At 43.4% G+C, this 18,577-nt stretch overlaps 1 protein-coding gene across 4 annotated transcripts in view; it reads left to right on the plus strand.

The window, feature by feature from the left end:
* GRIA3 (glutamate ionotropic receptor AMPA type subunit 3) overlaps positions 1–18,577 on the plus strand; it is a 146,081-nt gene that overhangs the window by 103,201 nt on the left and 24,303 nt on the right. For all 4 annotated transcript variants that reach the window (XR_011699060.1, XM_071569624.1, XM_071569623.1 and 1 more), the window contains exon 12: positions 5,481–5,679. Coding sequence is in view for 3 of the 4 variants with exons in the window: in XM_071569624.1 (XP_071425725.1) it covers positions 5,481–5,679 (199 nt within the window). In the remaining variant the exon portion in view is untranslated. The remainder of the gene's footprint in view (positions 1–5,480; positions 5,680–18,577) is intronic.

Consider the following 18,577-nt stretch of genomic DNA (forward strand, 5'->3'; position numbering starts at 1 on the left):
CTGTTAAAGGGGATGAGTAGTGATACCATTTAAATTGCTGTTGACCATGTGTGTGCCCAATATAAAGGACCGGGAAATAAGCACTGGGACATCACATGGAAAGCTGCAGGCATCGCACTGTTTCCGCTAGAGCTGGTTATTGACAGTTAAATAGAAGTGCATAGGATTTTTGTTAAGCTCTCATGTGACTCTTTGGCATGTTCAGCCATTTACCTTATATAATAAGAGGAACATACTCTGTTTTTATTTCAATCCTACCATGATAAGTGCCTACAATAAGGAAAAGAGACAACAGTATACCTTGTATTTTACCTGTCCGTCAGAAGCTATTAGCTCAGTATTAACATATGGCCCTCGTTTGAAGACATTGTCCAGTTATTTTATCTTCTATGATAACATTTCAGTTAGTTACATGCATTGTTACTGAAAAAAAAAAAGAAAAATTTAATACCTTGGTTTAAATTCCAGAAACACTGTTCCTTTGACCAATATGTTGATTTAAGTTGATTAAAATGTCAAATTCCTTTTCCATAGAAGGGACTATTCCCAAGTATTCCATTCTTAATCCGTATCTTTGTAAGGTTATGCCATTCAGAGTACACTGACTATATGAATGTTTCATACTATTTTATTGCCATTAGAAGGGGCTTCATTCTTCCATTGTGAGATTTGTCTGAATAAATTTCTTATATGAGAGCGTACAGCACTTGTAGAGAGATGTCGACAAGCAGTCTGGAGAGATCACTTTTGTACTTGCTGATAAAGGCTCTTTCAGCTGCCTTTGTGTGGAACAGCTGTGACATCTAATGACTAGTTAGATCTATCCTCGGTGAGTATGCTGTGTGGATATTCCAGAGGATATATCCCTATACTCTCCTCTCTGTATTTAATAGGAGTCATCCAAACAGAATCAGAGAGCATCCAAAGGGTGGGGGTTAGTGCCTCCCTTGATGGAATCACCATTTATTTCAGCAGTTTTGTTCTGCTATCAAAGGCTGCTGTGTTTTCTGCATAGTGAGCTAAAGCATTGAAAATTCACTTTTGATGGATCAAAAGTAGATTATTAAACTTGCTTTTATGTAAGATGTGTACAGCAAAATGGAATAAGGAAAAAACACAGTCAAATTTGTAACACTTTTTTTGAGCGAAAGTATCTTTGAAATCTCTATGAGATCATTTATTTTCATTTTGCTCTTTATTCACGTAAAACAAAGAGGCTAGATTAATTAATTGCTGATGGTGAAAGACAAGGGGTTCATTAAAAACTTGTCTCAAGAGGTTTGTCATTTCAAGGGTATATTTCTAGGTCCCCCTTTTAACAGCAGAGGACATGAGAGACTCCTATTAAAGGCTATGGGAATGACTTTGTGGGACTTTCACAGTAGCAATGAGAGCCGGGTAACTAGAGATTTCTGAAACTCCCACTGCCATTCCTGTGATTGAAGCATCTCAAGCCTGTGCTTTGGATGCTGTGACTGACTGTGTTGTGTCTCTGTAGCCGAGGCGAGGGCTGGCTGGGCGAGCAGTGAGGGGCTGGGCCCGCAGCTTGCTGGGTACCAGGTAATGTGTGCTCAGAATAGCAAGGGCTTCTAGACTAGGAGAGTTTGCACCAAAGTTGTTCGGGGTTATTTGTCAGTATAACAACCATCTTGTATCGATCAAAACAGCCCAATTAAAAATTGAGTAGTTGTGAGAAGCTTATTATTTCTGTGTTCTGTAGGAAATCAAATATGTTTTATGGCCATGAGCAGAATCAAAATTCAAGCTAAATTGACAAACGAGGTTTTGTTTGAATGTATTATTCTCCTGGAAACTGAATGTGAATTTGAATATTTTTTTTTCTCTTGTTACTAATTTGCTCTCATTTGACTTCATGCTTCCTTTTAAATTTCCTCTCAAGGTATGCACTCTTCCTGTTTACTTACTTTTGAAAACACCATCTGACTTTGTTTTGACTTTTGAATTGTAATTCTGTTATCCCAGGTCTGTGTTGATCCTCTCATTTGTTAGCACTCTAATTCACTTTAAAATAATGTCATATAAAGTATCTGTTTATTGAGGTGATTTGGAAAACTACATGTTGGGATAAAGCATTAGCTGTTTTGTTTTTAAATTACAATACTACACATGTGGACAGGTATGTCTTCATCAGAAAAAGTGGTGCTGGTATTAAAAGCTGTGATTGATTTTTCTATAATTATCATCTAAGTAGTGAACAAGCATTTCTGTGGTTCACAGTCCAAACTATATGGGTATTCTCTGATTACCAGCCTGGTGTTCATGTACTAACCCTTTTTCTCCTGCATCCCTCTACACCAGCCCCTGCAGTGGGTATAAGGAGTCTTCGTATCAGCAGATGGCCTGGGGGAACTGGGGTCCTTTCAACAAGGAGGCTGCCAGGCCATGCTTGTCTGTGTTCTTGTTCTTCAATGTTCTGTCTGTCTTTTCTTCGCTGTCAGCTCTGTGGTTTATTTAGTTTTATTTTTGCCCCACCCTGTGCTACCACCATTGACAGCTGTGTCAGCCCAGACTGCTTTGTAGTAGCCGCTGTTTAATCTTCCTTCCTGTGCTCATGGGAAGACTCCAGGAGAAACAACTGTAGTGACATCCAGTTTTCTTTCAAGTGACTTCAACTCTTCTGGAAACAGCTCTGTTCCCCATCTAGCAAGACCCTGCTCTTGCATGTAGGGCTCCTGAGGAAGTGCCTTCTCCGTCAGGGGATCCCCCCATGCCCACCTTCCCCTGCCTCGGCTGCTCTCCCCTTTTGTCCTTTGCCTCACTTGGTCCATGCAGGTTGCAGGATCTCTGGGCTGAGATACTTTTACCTTTCTCGGTGTGTGGGATGCTGTCTGAGAATGCAGCCCAGCACAGACTTTTTCTTGTTGCAGCAGTGTGAGCTTGAAGTTTCACTGGTTTGGAAAAATGCTTGTCTTCTGTACAGCTCTGTCCCAGCAGCCCATCTGTTCTGCAAACAGAAGGGGCAGCTAACAGTCCAAGTAAGAAATTTCCAATGGGAAATTGTAAGGAGAATGAACACATACTGTTTTATTCCCAGTGCTTCCACTGAATTCATCAAAACGCCCTGGCAAATCTTTTTTTCATCTTCCTATTTCAAGGCCTACCTTAAAGCAAGAGAGCTATGGGAACCTGGAAGCTCCAGACAGAGCTAGTCCTGCTGTAGGCAAGTGGATGTCTCATCTGCTGTACCTGCTAGCCAAACTCTGCTCAGTCTAGCTCTGAAATTGTCCACCTTGTGCAGGGAAAAGTTCAACTCCAGGTCTTCCCTGAAGATGGAAAGTACGTACTGAAGGAAGGAGCAAAAGTGAGATGAATTTCACCTGATGTAGCCATCTGAAAGCAATAGACTGTGGTTTTTAGTGAGGCATCTTGGTTCCCTCTGAAGTCATGAGACAGATGGAGACCTTCAGATTTATCCTAGACTACAGCAAATGAGATAAATCTATTTCTAAGTGTGTCTGTCTCCTCTCTTTCTCTCCGTTGGCTCCAAGGGAAGCCTTATGTGGTGAGTTCAGCAGGCAGTGCTTTGCAGTTGGCTAAAACTGTGCCAGCCCATGTAAGAGATTGATTCAATGTGTAGGGTATTTACTAAATAGCTAAAGCCAAGACGCTGCCTGGTAAGGGAGCTGGCCAGAAAGGACTTGAGCCATTTGTAAAATCCCAGGATACTCACTTGAAACCTACAAGGAATGTAGAGAGAGGTGGAGAGAGTCCTTGACTTATTCTGTATTTATAATTCTGCAAATTCCCTTTGCAGCCACTCAGTAGTCTTCTGTTAGCAAGCACAACATCTGCACAGCCCAAGTTGAAACTTGGAAGCCTTTTATCCTCTTGGGAGGCCCTCAGTAAAGGCAGGGAAGCCTCCTCCAGTTGTGGGTGATCTGGTGGATGTGCATGTGCCCTGAGGAACCTGCCTGGGTCTGCCCTCTTGGTAGAAGCTGCTGCTTCAGCTCCTTGGGCAGAGGAGAGTGGAGAACAGTAGTACCCCACTTCTGTGGTTTTCCTCCACATTCCTCTCACCTATTTCAGATTGATCTTTCTATTTTTATTGTGTTGGTGATTTTTTTTCTCTGGTATGTTCTTTAATGTTGGATGGATAATTTTCTTTCTTTCTTTCTTTCTTTTCTTAATAATTTAATGGCATTTTTTTAATGGCTCAGGCAATCTCAGGCTCTGGCCAAGACTGGGCAGTTTACCAGCAAAGCCCCCTGTGTGGGTGGGATGGGGGCACATTGTGAGACTTTTGCTTTTTGCCTATCTCCATCTGTTGGTAGGACAACTTGTACCCACTGTCTGGGGATGGCACTGAGGGGCTTGAAGGAAACAAATAAACAGGTAAGAGTTTTCTTGCTTTCTACTTCTCTTCACACAAACCGAGGACTGCAGCACCCAGGTTCCACAGATGTGTCTGGGATTGATTCTTCCTCCACTGGTATCAGCAGAGCTAAGGGAAAATATGAAATAGCCTTTTCTCAGCACCTCAGATGATTGTTGGTCAACATGCTGTGTTTGAAGAACAAGCACTGTACATGACAGTAAAATTCCCCACCCAGCTGAGTGATGTGGCACTGGTGTCCTTCAACCCAGAAAAAATTCTTTGAGCCTGATGTTCAGCTGCTGTAGAGCTTCAAGATCTCTTACTGACAAGATCTAGACCTCCTGACTATTAGGCATTTGTGATTACATGTTTGCAGTTAGCCATTTTTTTTAGTTCTTACTGAATCCCTTTAAAAAGCTAAAACAAAAACCTCATCAAAACCAAAATGCAATTAAATTTTTTTTCTGTTTCCTTCTCCATTGCTCTGATGGTTATAAAGCAAGAATATGCTTGACTTGGAACAGTGCAACATGCAAATTTTAATTAACATAAAACATAAATCAGCCTCTCTCCTCACTTCAATATGCAGATTAAGTCTGTAATTCCTGCTTGGTTGCAATGGGAGAAGGATGCTGGATCATTTTTGTGTATTCCTTTGCATGTTTGCTGAGATTTCTTTGTGCAGTTTACTGTATCTGACATTTTGGAGGTCAGTGCAGCATTTGTGTCCTCCAGGCTGGGCAGCCCCCAAAGAGTCACAATGCCAGCACATCACAGCAGTCAAGTCCAGTACAAGGCACATGGAAAAGACAAAAGTCTTCTGGCAAAAGCCTTCTCCAGCAAATTGTTTGTGGAAGTCAGGAGAGCTTATTCTCTCCAAGCCTCAAATTAAGTATTTCTTAATTGACTGTCCTTGTTTTCACTGAAAAAGAGGTTTTCACTAGGTAAGACCAGATGGGCTCCAAGTTTTCTCTCCTGAGGAAGGCTATCAGGAGCTGGCTCACAGTCACAGTCACAGGAGCTGGTTCACAGATACCTGGAAGATCTGGACAAAGGGGTTGTGCATGTGAATTTCTTTTCAATAAAAAAGAAAAAAATTAAGTAGTATCTTCAAAGCAATTTGATGATGTGTGTTTTTCCGTAGATCTCTCTCAGGGCGAATTGTCGGAGGAGTCTGGTGGTTCTTCACTCTCATCATTATCTCTTCCTACACTGCTAATCTCGCTGCCTTCCTCACGGTGGAAAGGATGGTTTCACCCATAGAGAGTGCAGAGGACCTGGCTAAACAAACTGAAATAGCCTATGGCACTTTGGATTCAGGTTCAACCAAAGAATTCTTTAGAGTAAGTCTGTTCAATCTCCATTAGTGTTTTTCTAAACTGTAAATGCCTAATTTATGGTTTTCAGTTGTTTGGTTTTACCCAGCTGTAATAGCTGTCCGGGTAAAGGCTGCTTTGTGCAATCAGGACAGGCCTAAGTGCAGATTTTTAATATCAAAATGCATTTTAGCAAAAATGAGTGGTTTTGCTCCACCTGAAACACCTCACGATGGAAAACCTGACCTCTGCTACCACAGGAAAGGTTCTGTAACACCAGTTTCAGACCTCGGTCTGATGAGCAATAATGCAGTCGTTAGCACAATAGAGAGCAGAGAAAACTCTTACGAGGAGTGATGCTCTTGACCTACTTGCTGTGCGTGCCCAGCTGGCAGCCGGTAATGCCATCCGACATCGGTGCTCACTTGCCAGGATGGAAGGGGGATGGGAGGCATGTGCTGCTGCTCATTTCTGTTGGTTCATTGATTGCTGCCATTGTTGTTGCTGTGTCTTCATTGCTCACCAGTGTCTGGCTGTGGCTGAGTCAGGCAGTCAGGGGTAAAACTTCTGCATCCCAGAGCACCTTAAAGAAATGATGGGTTGGCAACATTTGGGAATAGAGGGGGTGCACACTTTTATTTAAGATCATCCTTCCTTCCTCCTCTTGCTAAGCCACACTGAACTGCAGAGAGTTTGGTGAGGGGCATTAAAAACTCTAACTATGACCTCAGACCACTTTTATGCCTCTGAAAACATTGCCCTGAAAAGCTCTTTTTTCTGGCCTTCCAAGGTCAAACTGAAATGCTCGGCCCCGTCAGGGAGCTCTTGGTTCTCTCTCAGCAGTGCCAATCAGATGCCATTCAAACCAACATTTTTTTGTATGGAAAAGTGGTCGGTGCTGCAGGACTAATTACTGCCTGTCACGCATGCTGGCCAGGTGCAAGCAGGAGGGAGGAGGCAGACAAAAACACCCTTGCTGCTGTAGGCTGATGAAATACTGAGGGGTCCTTGAATAAGTACTGGGGTTTCCTTGGATTTACTTAAAATTTCCAAGCATGACCACACACACACATACATGTATGTCTATGTCTGGTGTGAAGATGGAAGTGAATTCAAAGGTATTTTATGAAACTTCTGTACTCTGCCTTACCCACATGTAATGTTTTTATATTAAAATAGATACTCGGTAGTTCTTAATTAACTGTGATAGCTGGTACATTACAAAGGCTTCTGTTTGTGTTAAAATCCTGTGAGATAAACACTGACCTTGTAAGGGTGACATTAGTGTGTAAAAAATTTTATTCCATTTAATTATCAGCCTGAGGCAGTATTATCTGCACAACAAATATTAGTTGAGTGGACCTGTCAGAAGAGGTAGTACAAGTTGATTAGAAATACTGGTGTTCTTTATAGTCACTATACTGTTCTTGGAAAAGTATCTTCTTTTGAGTATCTTGTTACTGTTAATACAGCAAGAGGGATTGTATAAGGGTGTTGCTTCATTTCCTTAATAGTTTGACACAACAAGGAAATGGCTTCTCACGGAAAGATCAAAGGAATGAGTGTTTCGTGTGAAAGGATACGAAGTCTTGTAAATGTATGAATACTTTGTTGTGCTGTTGATAGTCTTGAGATGAGCTGTGACTCTCCTGGTGCTGCGGAAAGCAGGGCTGTAAATGAGGGTGATCTGTCAGGAGCTGTCAGCTCCTTCCGGCCAGGAGAGGAGTCGGATGGGGATGGAGGAGAGCAGAGCCCTGGTAGGGTGGAGAGAGCCTGGATGGGCCAAGTGGGAAGAAGAATGGGCCCTAAGTGGTGCTTCTCTCTCTTCAGCATTCTCAAGGCACACAACATAATTTCAGTTGTATTAACTTTTGCGGCCATGGAATTGTAATTAAAATCTTCTTCAGTTGATTTGAAAAGGGCAAAAGCTTTGCCCTAGATTAAATGTGTATGTCAACATAAATACTGCATTGTACAGTCTTTATTTGTTACTTAATAAGATGATAATGGTGCCTGAAACTTGATGTAACTCCTAGAGGACTCTGGGCTTCTGGGGTTCTGCAGCACAGATTGCACTTCTTTATGTTTTGGGGGATTTGTTCTCTCTTGGCATATCTTTTCTCATTGCTACTGGAGCATCCGTGGGAGTGATAGTGCTCTGGGTCAGAAAAACTCATGAGTTCTTCCAGGTACAGGGTGATCCTTATGCAGTGTGTAAGGGAAGTGTCCTCCTGCACCCATTTACCCCCAGCATTTAGCCCATTAAGCAGCAGTTGGCTGAGTGGTTCAGGGTCATCTACCCAGTGAGAAAGGAAATTCTAACTGAGGGAAAGCTGCATGAGGAAATTAGTGCAGTCCTTGTTTACACCAGTTCCCTGTGCTTATCTACGCACACTCTGGCTGTGGCATGTGTAGATAAATCTTGCCTAGAGATGGGGGAAGTTACCTGGCTGTGAGCAGGAGGTCAGCATTTCTGTAGAGGCACCAAGAACAGTAACTGTCTTTTCGCAGAGCTGTAAGGCTAAAATATTTCTCAAATATATTAGTCAAATATTGATCTTAATGGCTGCTGTTGGCCAGTGAAAGGTGCCTAAGGAAAGGAAAATTGCCTCCTGGTGCACTATAGAGGGATGACACATAAGTGAGCTTCAGATCCCCACCGTGGTGTCTGCATGTGCTGGAAGGAGCTCCTTTAGAGCCTTCAGGCCATGGCCCCTTCTGCCAACCCCATTTCCAGATAGGATCATTTCTGAAGGTCTCCTTTACAGTGTAAATACCTGTGAATACCTGAAACTGGAGCGATACCAGTCCCTCAATTCAGATGAACAGATGGTAATGACTTTCAGCCACTTCAGACCTGGGCAGACTCCAGACAGTGACCTATTTTAGAGTCCTGGCGGTTTCCCTGAACATCGCAATGTCTCCCAGGTAGATGCTGTCCCAGCTATGTAGGTTAACTGGATCCACCATTGCTGGTCAGGCACTGCTGTGGGGGTGACTCTGCTCTCACATTCCAGCCACAGCCGCTCTGCTGTAACAGTTCCACAGCACACACTGTTCACACTTCCCACTTGTTGGTGACTCTCTACATTAAGGGCATTTCTCCTTCCAGTATGTCCAAGAATCAAATGAGCCTTCCTGTGTTTTCATGGTGGTTGCTTGTTTCTGCTCAGAAACATTTTACGTTTTGCACTAATTAGCTGATAAAGGCATTTAAATGGCAATCAATAGATTACATCAATTCCCTTTTGGCTTTTAAAGGGCACTCATCCGTATTGGAAAGGAAAAGAAAGAACCTCTCCTTAGATATTTATTAACACACAGTCTCAGATTAACAGTGCCAAAATACCTCTTTCTCATTCTTGAACACTGGCAGAGACCTGTACAAAAAAGCAGTTTCAAATCACTAAACTACTGCTTTTAAGGGTGTATCTGTAGAATTAACATCTTCTAATACATTCAGTTAAAGTTTCAGCATATCTGAGCATCTTATCAAATCAATATAACACCATTTAATCTGAATTTAGCACTGAGCCTAACACCAGTTTAGCAGGTTTCACCTCCAATATGCATATATTCAAAAGGCATGACCTTTGCAACCAATTAGTAATTCTTGTATAAACTTGGCTGTGTGTGAACTTCAGTAGAACGTCTTTGTAGATATTTAGAAATATAAATTACCTGTGAATTTGTGATGGCTTAATTGATAACAGATATGAGTATTAAGAGGCTTCTGCAAAGTAAGTTGCCAAAAGTGTGTCTTTGGTTATTGACAAACGCAGCTGACCTGCTACACTTCACTGAGAACCTGAAATTTCAGAAAGTGCCCTCAGACTTGATCTGATGTGATCAGGCCCTGCAGGTGGAAATAGTGAGGCAGGTAACATAGCAAGATCTCCCTTTTGTGGGAAATTGCAGGCAGTTCATATCACACCATTGCCAGTGTAGTTAATCACTGTTAACTATAACTAAGGAAAAAGAAAGCCTCAATGGAATGTTGTTTTATTGTAGAAATTTTTATTTCTAAATTTCACAGCAGTAGTTTAAGGATGTCCCCAACTAAATAACTCAGCTGTCCAGTGGCTCTCTCATGCCTCAGGTGAAATGACTGGCTGCCCTGAAGTCAGTTCCTGATTTTTCCTCCTGGAAATGTCATTAATTGCCAGGCTTGTTAGGAATTTCAGTAGAAAGGCAAAGGTCCTCTGGGCATGATGGTTCCTGCTCTTACGTTTGGTTCATCGATTTCATCTAAAAGTGGTTCCTTCCGAACTGCATTCAGATGTGAGGCATTTCTGGACTTGTATATACATAAAATAGGGTGTAAAACTACAGTTTTAAGACACAGGAAGTCATGATAAGGATGGTCCTCTACAATAGTCCCTGTTCTTGTCTCTTTTAGTTCAGCAGGATCAGGTAGAAAAGCACGAGATGCCCTGGCAAGAGACTTTGCATTTCTGGTTGCCCATGCTGAGGAAAGGTGCTTTGACATAGACATGGCTACCAGGAAAAGTGTGTAAATGTGATAAGGGGACTGGTGAGGTATCTCTTGAACACAAGTTCTGTAGCTGGTAAAAAGCTGATATAGAAAACAATTTGTTCAAAAGCAAAGAAAAAAAAAAACAACAGACAGATTAGCACCAAAGCAGAAAATTAAAATTTATTGGAAAAAAACAGTGAAAGAACAAATTAACAGATTGACTCCAAATTCCTTGGAAATTAAAACATTCCTTAAACCTTCAAAAAGGATTTTGAGATAACTTCCACTGAAAGCTCTTGAGGTAACACAGACCTCCCCTCCTGTTCAGCAGAGCTCTGTGTGGGGCTGTGTGAGGTGGGGCTGTCGTTGCATCAGTGGGTCCCTTCTGGCTTGTGCAGAGAGGACTCCCCCTCCAGGTGCTTCTGGAGCACTCAATACGGGCAGACTGTGTGGACAAGGCCAGAGCTGCAGTCAGGCAGCCAGGCAGGAGCACAGCTCCATCCCAGAGCCATTGGGAGGGAGGCAGGAATTATGACTGTAGAGCATTCAGAAGCACTAGTGTGTTACAGCCCATTATAACTTAAAGAGCTTATTGCTTTCATCTGATGATAAGGTTGTGTGAAGATGATACTGAAATAAATTCCACTAGCAAGCAGTTTAGGTAAGGAAAAGCCTTGGATTGTACACCCATAGATGCTGTGTGATTTTTATGCATTCTGTGCAATCAAATGATATCGAGATCATCATTAGAGCCTATTACAAACACCAATAGTGAACTCTGTGCGTGTGGCGCTAAGGGTTTCATCTGTAGTTAAACTCTTTGATTTTTAATTTCAAAATTTATTTTGCTAGTGAAGATGAAGGACTTGTTTTTAGCACAGCACTCATAGAAATGCTTTGCTTTTGCCTTTGGATAAAACTATGATTAACAGTTTGAAGCTTTCTGTGTTCCTGACATTGAGCAAAACAACATAGTCATCATAACAAATTCCTGACAAAAATATTGAAGTATGATTGTATTTATGGGCTTTAAAGAACAGAACATCACAGAAAAGTGATAGCTTAAAAAATGAGTTGTATAGATCTTTGATAGGCAATGTGGCAGCAATTAGTCAGAGTACTGTGGTGTAACTGTTTTTCCACACAGAAGGTGTGAAAATTTTATTCCACCCATTTATTCTCTCTCTTCCCCGTTTGATATCGGTGGGAGTATGCAGAAATATTAAAAGGTGAATGTGTGTGTGCAGAGAGATCACAGCCTCCCCACTGCATGGGTGATAGATGGTCTGCTTGTGGGGTTCTTTTAATCTCTTGAACCTCCTTTCTGCCACATGGCCAGCAGGCAGTTTTAAAGGCAGCAGGAAATCAAATGTGACATAATTACAAGAGAAATGGTTTCCCATGAAGTGATCTAATGTCTTTAGGGCTATAGATTGGAGAGGAAAATTTATCCTTACGGGAACTAAAATTAACAGCTCATCCATCATCCACTCCTTGGAAAAGAAGCCTTTGAATGGTGCTGGGGTTAAGGTGGCTGAACTGCCTTACTAATTTCAGCAGCCAAGCTAGGATTTAGCAAAGCTTTCAGTCAACACTTAATAACAAATATTTGAATAGATCTCTCCATTATCTTCAATAACAGAGGGCATTTGTCTATCAGCTCTCCTTGTGTTTGTAGTTTAGGCTTTCCAGTTCACCTCTGTCTCAATACTGCTCAGCAGTTGCAAGCTGAGTCCCAGGGACCAGGTGGTATGAGGCTGTAGCCCTTGGGAAGCTGGGCACAGGGGGCTAAAGCCTGTGGGAAGCTGGGCACAGGGGGCTAAAGCCTGTGGGAAGCTGGACACAGGGAGGCTGTATTTTGGGAAGCTGGACACAGGGGGGGTGTAGCCCCTGAGAAGCTGGGCACAGAGGGGCTGTAACCCCTGGGAAGCTGGGCACAGGGAGGCTGTAGCCCTTGGGATGCTGGGCACAGGGAGGCTGTAGCCTGTGTGAAGCTGGGCACAGGGGGATAAAGTCTGTGGGAAACTGGGCACAGGGGGATAAAACCTGTGGGAAACTGGGCACAGAGGACCTGTAGCCCCTGAGAAGCTGGGCACAGAAGGGCTGTAGCCCCTGGGAAGGTGGGCACAGAGGGGCTGTAGCCTTTGGGAAGCTGGGCACATCAGCTCGCAGTGGGTTAATGCTGTAACTGTGCCTGCACCACAGAGGCAAGCAGAAAACGCCTGGGGGGAAAATCACTTGCTGTTTGAATGCTCTAGTTTTTGGAGAGCAGCTCTATGATAATGATAATGACATTGCTCAAGACAGCTAGGACCCTGGTTTTTCAAGTCTCTCCTACTTTATGTAATGCTGTTGTGTCACTTTAGTACATGCTTATTAGGGATCCATTTAAAATACATGGGTGCTGATAAATTACTCACAGTGCTGCGACTGTTACTTTTGCATAATTAGAAAATACATGAAGGTTTAGAAACTCTAATGATGTGAATATGCAACATCCCCTCTTGTAGTCTGCTGGGATTTCTCCATCATTGCCTGTGTATTGGCCTTTTCTGTCTGAAGCTGAAAACTCATTAGACCTGACAGTGTTCAGATCGTGTGCTGGAAATGCCGTTCTCTGTTAATTTATTACGGGCCAAATCCAGAGCAGGGCTGGTGTGCTGCTCAGTTGCCCAGACAAGGCAACTCTGCTGAATATGTCACTGCTGGAAAGATGCCCCTTAGCCTGAAGGCTGACGTAACCCTCTCTCCAGCCAGCTCCAGTGCGTGCTGCTCCTGCTCCCCAGGCAGACAGACAGACAGACAGACAGACAGACAGACAGACACTCTTCCCAGCACAGTCATCCAGATCCCCTGTGTGTGCCACCCAGCCCATCACCCCCCTGGAAGTGCTTCCTCGGGAGCGAGCTCTGCCCGGGCACTGGCTGCGTCCGTGAGTCACAGAGGATTTACAAAGGCAGCTTGTCTCTGGTAAAGACTTTCATTTTAATTTCCCAATCAACATTGGAATGAGGAGGAATGGATGGCAGCAATAAAGTGAGGAGATGAATGTAGTCTGAAGTTCAGTGTTGTGCCAGGAAAGGACATCTTAAAATCTTGATTTACATTCTGCTGCTCACAGTGTTACTGACATGTCAGCGACGTCTGGTTGCAGCCGGAGTGACTCTGCTTGTCTGTTTGTGTGAGCAGAGCTCGGTCCAGAAAAGATGCCTGTTAAAGCAGCTACAGCACATCACCCACTGCTGCCAAAGGTCACACTTTCAAAGGAACTATGATACACAGGAAGGAAGTCCCAAAAGACAACTCCTACAATATTGTATTATTTTTATAAGATAGTTCCTTTTGTAATCGAGCCACTGTGTATGTCAGGTATGGAAAAGCTAGTGATGCTGAAGGCTGGAGGGGCTTTTTTAGGCTCCTTCCTCAGCTGTTAGGTTGGCAGAACTGCTGTGGACCCTCCTTCCTCACCATCACCACCTCCACCAGCTCTCTGCTGGATTCCCCATCACTCTACCTCATGCAGGGGTTGTCTGCATCTTAGAGGATCCTAGAGGAATGCTGCAGCCCTGGGGTTTGTGGGCCTGATTCTTTCACTCTCTGGGCTTCATTTGCCCCAAATGGGAAAGGAAAATGCCATTTCTAAAGCGTAGTTATAACCTGAGCAACAAACCAACATGACAATATCTCCCATCACAAACTTGGCTGCAAAATACTATTAGACACCAGGTCACCCGTTCTTTTACATTTATGTGTATGGTCTGAAAGGTTTGTGTATTCCTGCAAACACACAGACTAGTTTGTATACGCATGCTTGAACCTTCTTTGTCTGTGGCGTCCCACAAATGCATAAACTGGGGATACAGTTTGGTAGATTTGAGGGTTGGTCTTGCTAGAAATGCCCTGTGCATGCCCATGGCATCTGACCTACTTTCTTCTGCCAAGAATGTAATAAAAGCAAGAGGTTGATGTAATGATGGGATTGATTTCTCTGTCCATATAGGTAAGTAAATTGCTGGCATCACAAGTTATCTGTGGCTAAAAGCTGTGACATTGATCTGTTAGACTCTGCCCTATGACCTTCAGTAAATGACATCTCTGCTTTCATGTCCACACTGGGGAAAGGGGACTAATGGTGCCCTCTGGCCTTCATGAGACCTATTTTTACCATCTCAGTAAAAAGCTTGAAAATCTTGGGCAGATGGACCTTACAGACAATATTTATCATGGGTTTACTAATTATGTAGCATCATTAGGCCCAACCTCCATGTGCTCCAGAGCTGGGATCGGGCTGGGGGCTTCCACCACCATTCCTTGCTCCTCCTGAGGAAGCTGTGCCAGGGTAGAGTCAACATCAGGCTTGGGTGGGAGTGGAAAGGCATCACTTCAAAGCTGTATCCAAAGCAACCAAGACAGTGGTAGCCACTCCCTTGCAATTTGCCATATTGGAAGTTCAAGCAAGCAACAGCCTAAACCCGATGGATCTCAGTCATGGCCAGGCCAGGCAGCAGCGGCGCTACCAAGCCAGTCTCTGGCAGTCTTTCATTCCTGTTTAGTAACTTGTTTTTTAATGGTTCATAAGCTACTGGGTTCATTAGCTGCTGTAGAGCTAATTGCACACATGGAAGAAAAGCAGTGAGTGATGATAATGAAGCTGAGGTTCACACTTAACTGCCTAAGTTCATACCAGTGAGGTGTGCAGCCATATCAAGGCAGTGTGTATTATTCAGATTAAATACCTGCACTGCTTTTAGTATTCACCTTTGTGTTTTGTATCAGCAACATCTGTCTGACTAAAGGGCTATAAATTTCCCTTGTTAAAGAGCTATAACATAGTCATATTGCTGGTTTAACAGAGGAGTGTGTTAACTCTGCTGCTTTATCACTTATCCATGTCTCTGCCTATCTTTGTGTGGGTGCCATGGTCAGGATGCTCCATGTACTTTTTTATTTTGCTGAATTTCCCCATTTGATTTACTGTGTTTCCACACATGCTGGCCCACTCCAAAGTATATTAAAGTTTATGTAGGCTGGACCCAGCCCTGAGAGCAGGTATCTGTAACTGGCTTCCTTGTGGGCCTTCCCCATTGCCTGTTCCATTTCTTACACTGATAACTGCCGGCACAAAATGTTCTCCTGTTCCTCCTCATAGCCCAGCTACTGGATTACTAGGGAGGCCTTATCTCATTCTTTTCTCCCTCTTTTTTTTTTTTAAGCTTTTTTATCACTCTCAGTTTTGTAGACAGAGGTAAAAAAACTAACATCAATGTAATCTAAAATTTTTAACAGTATGAAAGGAAGAACATATAAATGGATTTTAAAAATAAACTTGATTTAGGTGAATCGGGCTCATGACTGGTAAACAATCATCATCTATATGATAAAAATTCGAGCTTGATTGCTGGGAAATCATTTTGTGCCTGCCATGAGAAACTAAAGACCATTTTGGTCATTTTAATAAAATATCCCAACAGGGTGCATGAGACAGGCATTTTAAAGACCTGCAGGTTGTGGAGAAGGTGGCAGGGAGGCCTAAATGTTCTAAAATAGGAAAAGGTCATCCCTGTAACATACTTTAACTATAGAGGAGAAATGCTGTGTCCCTCAAATTCAACATTCTCTGGTACTCAGTAGTGGCAGAGGTGACGCAGTGTCACTTTAGCAGAAGTGTGAGACAGATGTCTGCAGAGGGGACAGTAATTCGGTCTTTGGGAAAAAGCTTCAGCCACAAAGATAGTTTAGAGCTAAATTTAACCAATGTCAAGGAGTTGTCCAAGAATTGCTGAGGTTTGCTATATGTCTGTAGGTGATTTGGGATGTGCAAAAGTGAACCAAGGCATCTGGTTTCACTCAGCTGGAGCCACAGCTTTTGGTGATTGAATAGGCTGAAGAAATAACTGCCTCTGAGAGGCAAAGCTGCCTCCGTCCCACTGCCTGTATCACACACCCAGCCCCGGCTGGCCGCGCTGTCGGATGCTGTCACACACTGTGGGTTTGCTTGCCTTCTCATTCCACTGCTGGAGCCACACAGCCACACGTCAAAACCAGGAGAATTAGAATGAAAGGCAGTGTTAAAACTGTGGACTGATTGAATTGGCACCTTCTTTTCAAATGAATGCATTGCTACCCAGAAGCAATGTGTATTTAGGGGCTGATTAGTAACAGGCCAAGTGAAGTGAGTCCTTGGCACGAGAGCTGCTGGCTTTGCTGACTCGGAAGGGAGCTGCCTGCACCCTTGGCTGACGTGTTTGTGCCTCATATTTCTGCATAAACATCTCCAAATAAAAAAAGAAAATAATTTAAAAAGCCAAAAATAAAACCAAAAAAGCCCCAACACTATTGACAAAGCAAAGGCCAGCTCTATTTATATCAGCAGTACGGCTGTGATAATGAAAAGACGCTTTAATGTGTCCCAGGGCCTAGATGAAACACTGAAAATGTTGCTTTTAAGAAAAAAATTATAATAATATCCCCTTGAAATCCTGAGGAAATGTGTGTGGCGGACTTCTGGAGACCAATATCAAAGAAATGAAATAAGAGTAGCAGAGCATAGGGAGTTACTGCAGTTACGGGTTTTGAATTGGTTTAAATCTTTGCTTTTAAGCTTTTTTTTCTAAGTATCTCTTTAAAAGTAACACTTTAATGAGAGAGAAAATGTTTTACTGCCACTGAACTATAGCAACAGTGCAGATCTGTCAGACTTTACCTTATTTTGGAGTGTAAATCCTTTCCCTATGGTTGCTTCTGCGGTCTGGCCCTCTTCTGGGTGTCAGACTTCTGGAGGGGACTGGGAGGGGTAGCATGAATGTCTGCAGAGGAGGACAGATGGGTGAGAATTTTCTTTCAGCACAGGATTTGCAGCTTTATAGATAGAAACGAAAGACATTTTCCTTTTGTGAAAGTCTTTTAGGGTGGTTGGGTTTTGCTGAAGCAATTGTAAAATTGCAAAAGTGTAAATATTTATTCAAAATACTGTCTTTCATTTCATCTCATTGCATCTTTGACCAGCTTTAGTCAACTGGCTGTTTCCTGGCATTGAGCAGGTAAAAAATAGTTTGTGGGGCAGAAAACGCCCTCAAGCATTGCTGAGTGGATGTGCAGTGTCACAGCTCCTCTGGTGCCACTGTCCCTTCATCCAAGAAGACTTGTCATAAGTCATTATTTTGGCCACATCATGAATGTAGGTGAGTGGTTGCAAAAAGCAGCACTAACCGAGCAGGACTCTGTGGCCAGAGCCCATCACCTCCTTGGTGCTCTCTTCCAGGACACCGGTGGGTCCTCACCCACACCCCCCAGCCAGACGCTCTGCTCCAAAACCAGCACAGCCATTTTATTTTAACCTTTCCCAGTCAATGCATGTTCTGGTAATTTATAGCTTGCATTTTTGTCTGCTTCTTCTAGATCAGACTGCTATTCTAACTTAGGTTATTTGATAATATCAAGATATTACGAAAATCCCACTTGGCAGAAGAAGAAGTGGGCAATCATATAGAAATGAGAACTGATTTTTAACCACATCATCCAGAAGAGTTAAATGAAGGTAGCAAACTATAAAGCTTAGGCTATTTCTTGAAGTTGAAAAGAGATCAGGTTTTGAGTCATGGAATTTGGTTTTCTGAAGCATGAATGATGATATTCACCCTTTGCCCTTGGAGCAGGGAACGTGCTTTGGACCATGTGCAGCCCTGAGCGTGCTGTTGGCACTCATCAGATAACTGTGATTATTAACAATGCACAGATGTACTGGCCATTGCTCTCAGGTAGTTGGGCCAGCTGGAAAGAGTAGGAAAGAACTTACTACAGACAGGTATTCAGGTGTGAGTTAGGAGATAAAAAGCAAAAGAAATTCTTTTTTATCTGTGTAATTAAAGGCACACTCTGCAGAGGAAAACAAGCAAAAGCACGCACAATTTGGTAGGCTCACCACTGTAGCTTGCTAAGAGGTAGAAAGAGTGAAGCTGGTTTTGTACCTTCCTTTTGTCCCTTAGGTGCTTATTTGCAAATATAAATGAGCAGGTGCGTTTGTGTTATTTATGTTAAAAGAAGATGAAGGTTGTAAGGGAGAGAACCTTGAAATTGGGACACACCAGGTTTGCCACTGCTCGCTCAGTGTCTGTGCTGGCTGGCCAGGCTGTTTGTTCCTGCTCTGCCGGACGGGGCTGCACAAGAGGAGCGGGCAGGCTGGCCCTGGGCAGTGCCCGGGGCTGTGGGCTGCGCTGCCGTGTTGCCTGCACTGCAGCTTGCACAGGGGTGCAGAGCTGCCACACGGGCTATGCTGCCCACGGGGCACCGCGGTGGTGGCGACTGCTGAGGCGGTGACAGCCACCACCTTCTGGCACTTCTGGTAGCCCTGGGGTGCCCACTGCCCCTCCAGCGGGTGCCTGGGCGCTGTGCAGTGCCGTGGGCAGTTCCCAGTAGGGCAGGAAGTGTGAAAATGCTCTCGTGCATTAA

Source organism: Pithys albifrons, chromosome 14, assembly GCF_047495875.1.
Source record: "Pithys albifrons albifrons isolate INPA30051 chromosome 14, PitAlb_v1, whole genome shotgun sequence".
Lineage (NCBI taxonomy): Eukaryota > Metazoa > Chordata > Aves > Passeriformes > Thamnophilidae > Pithys > Pithys albifrons.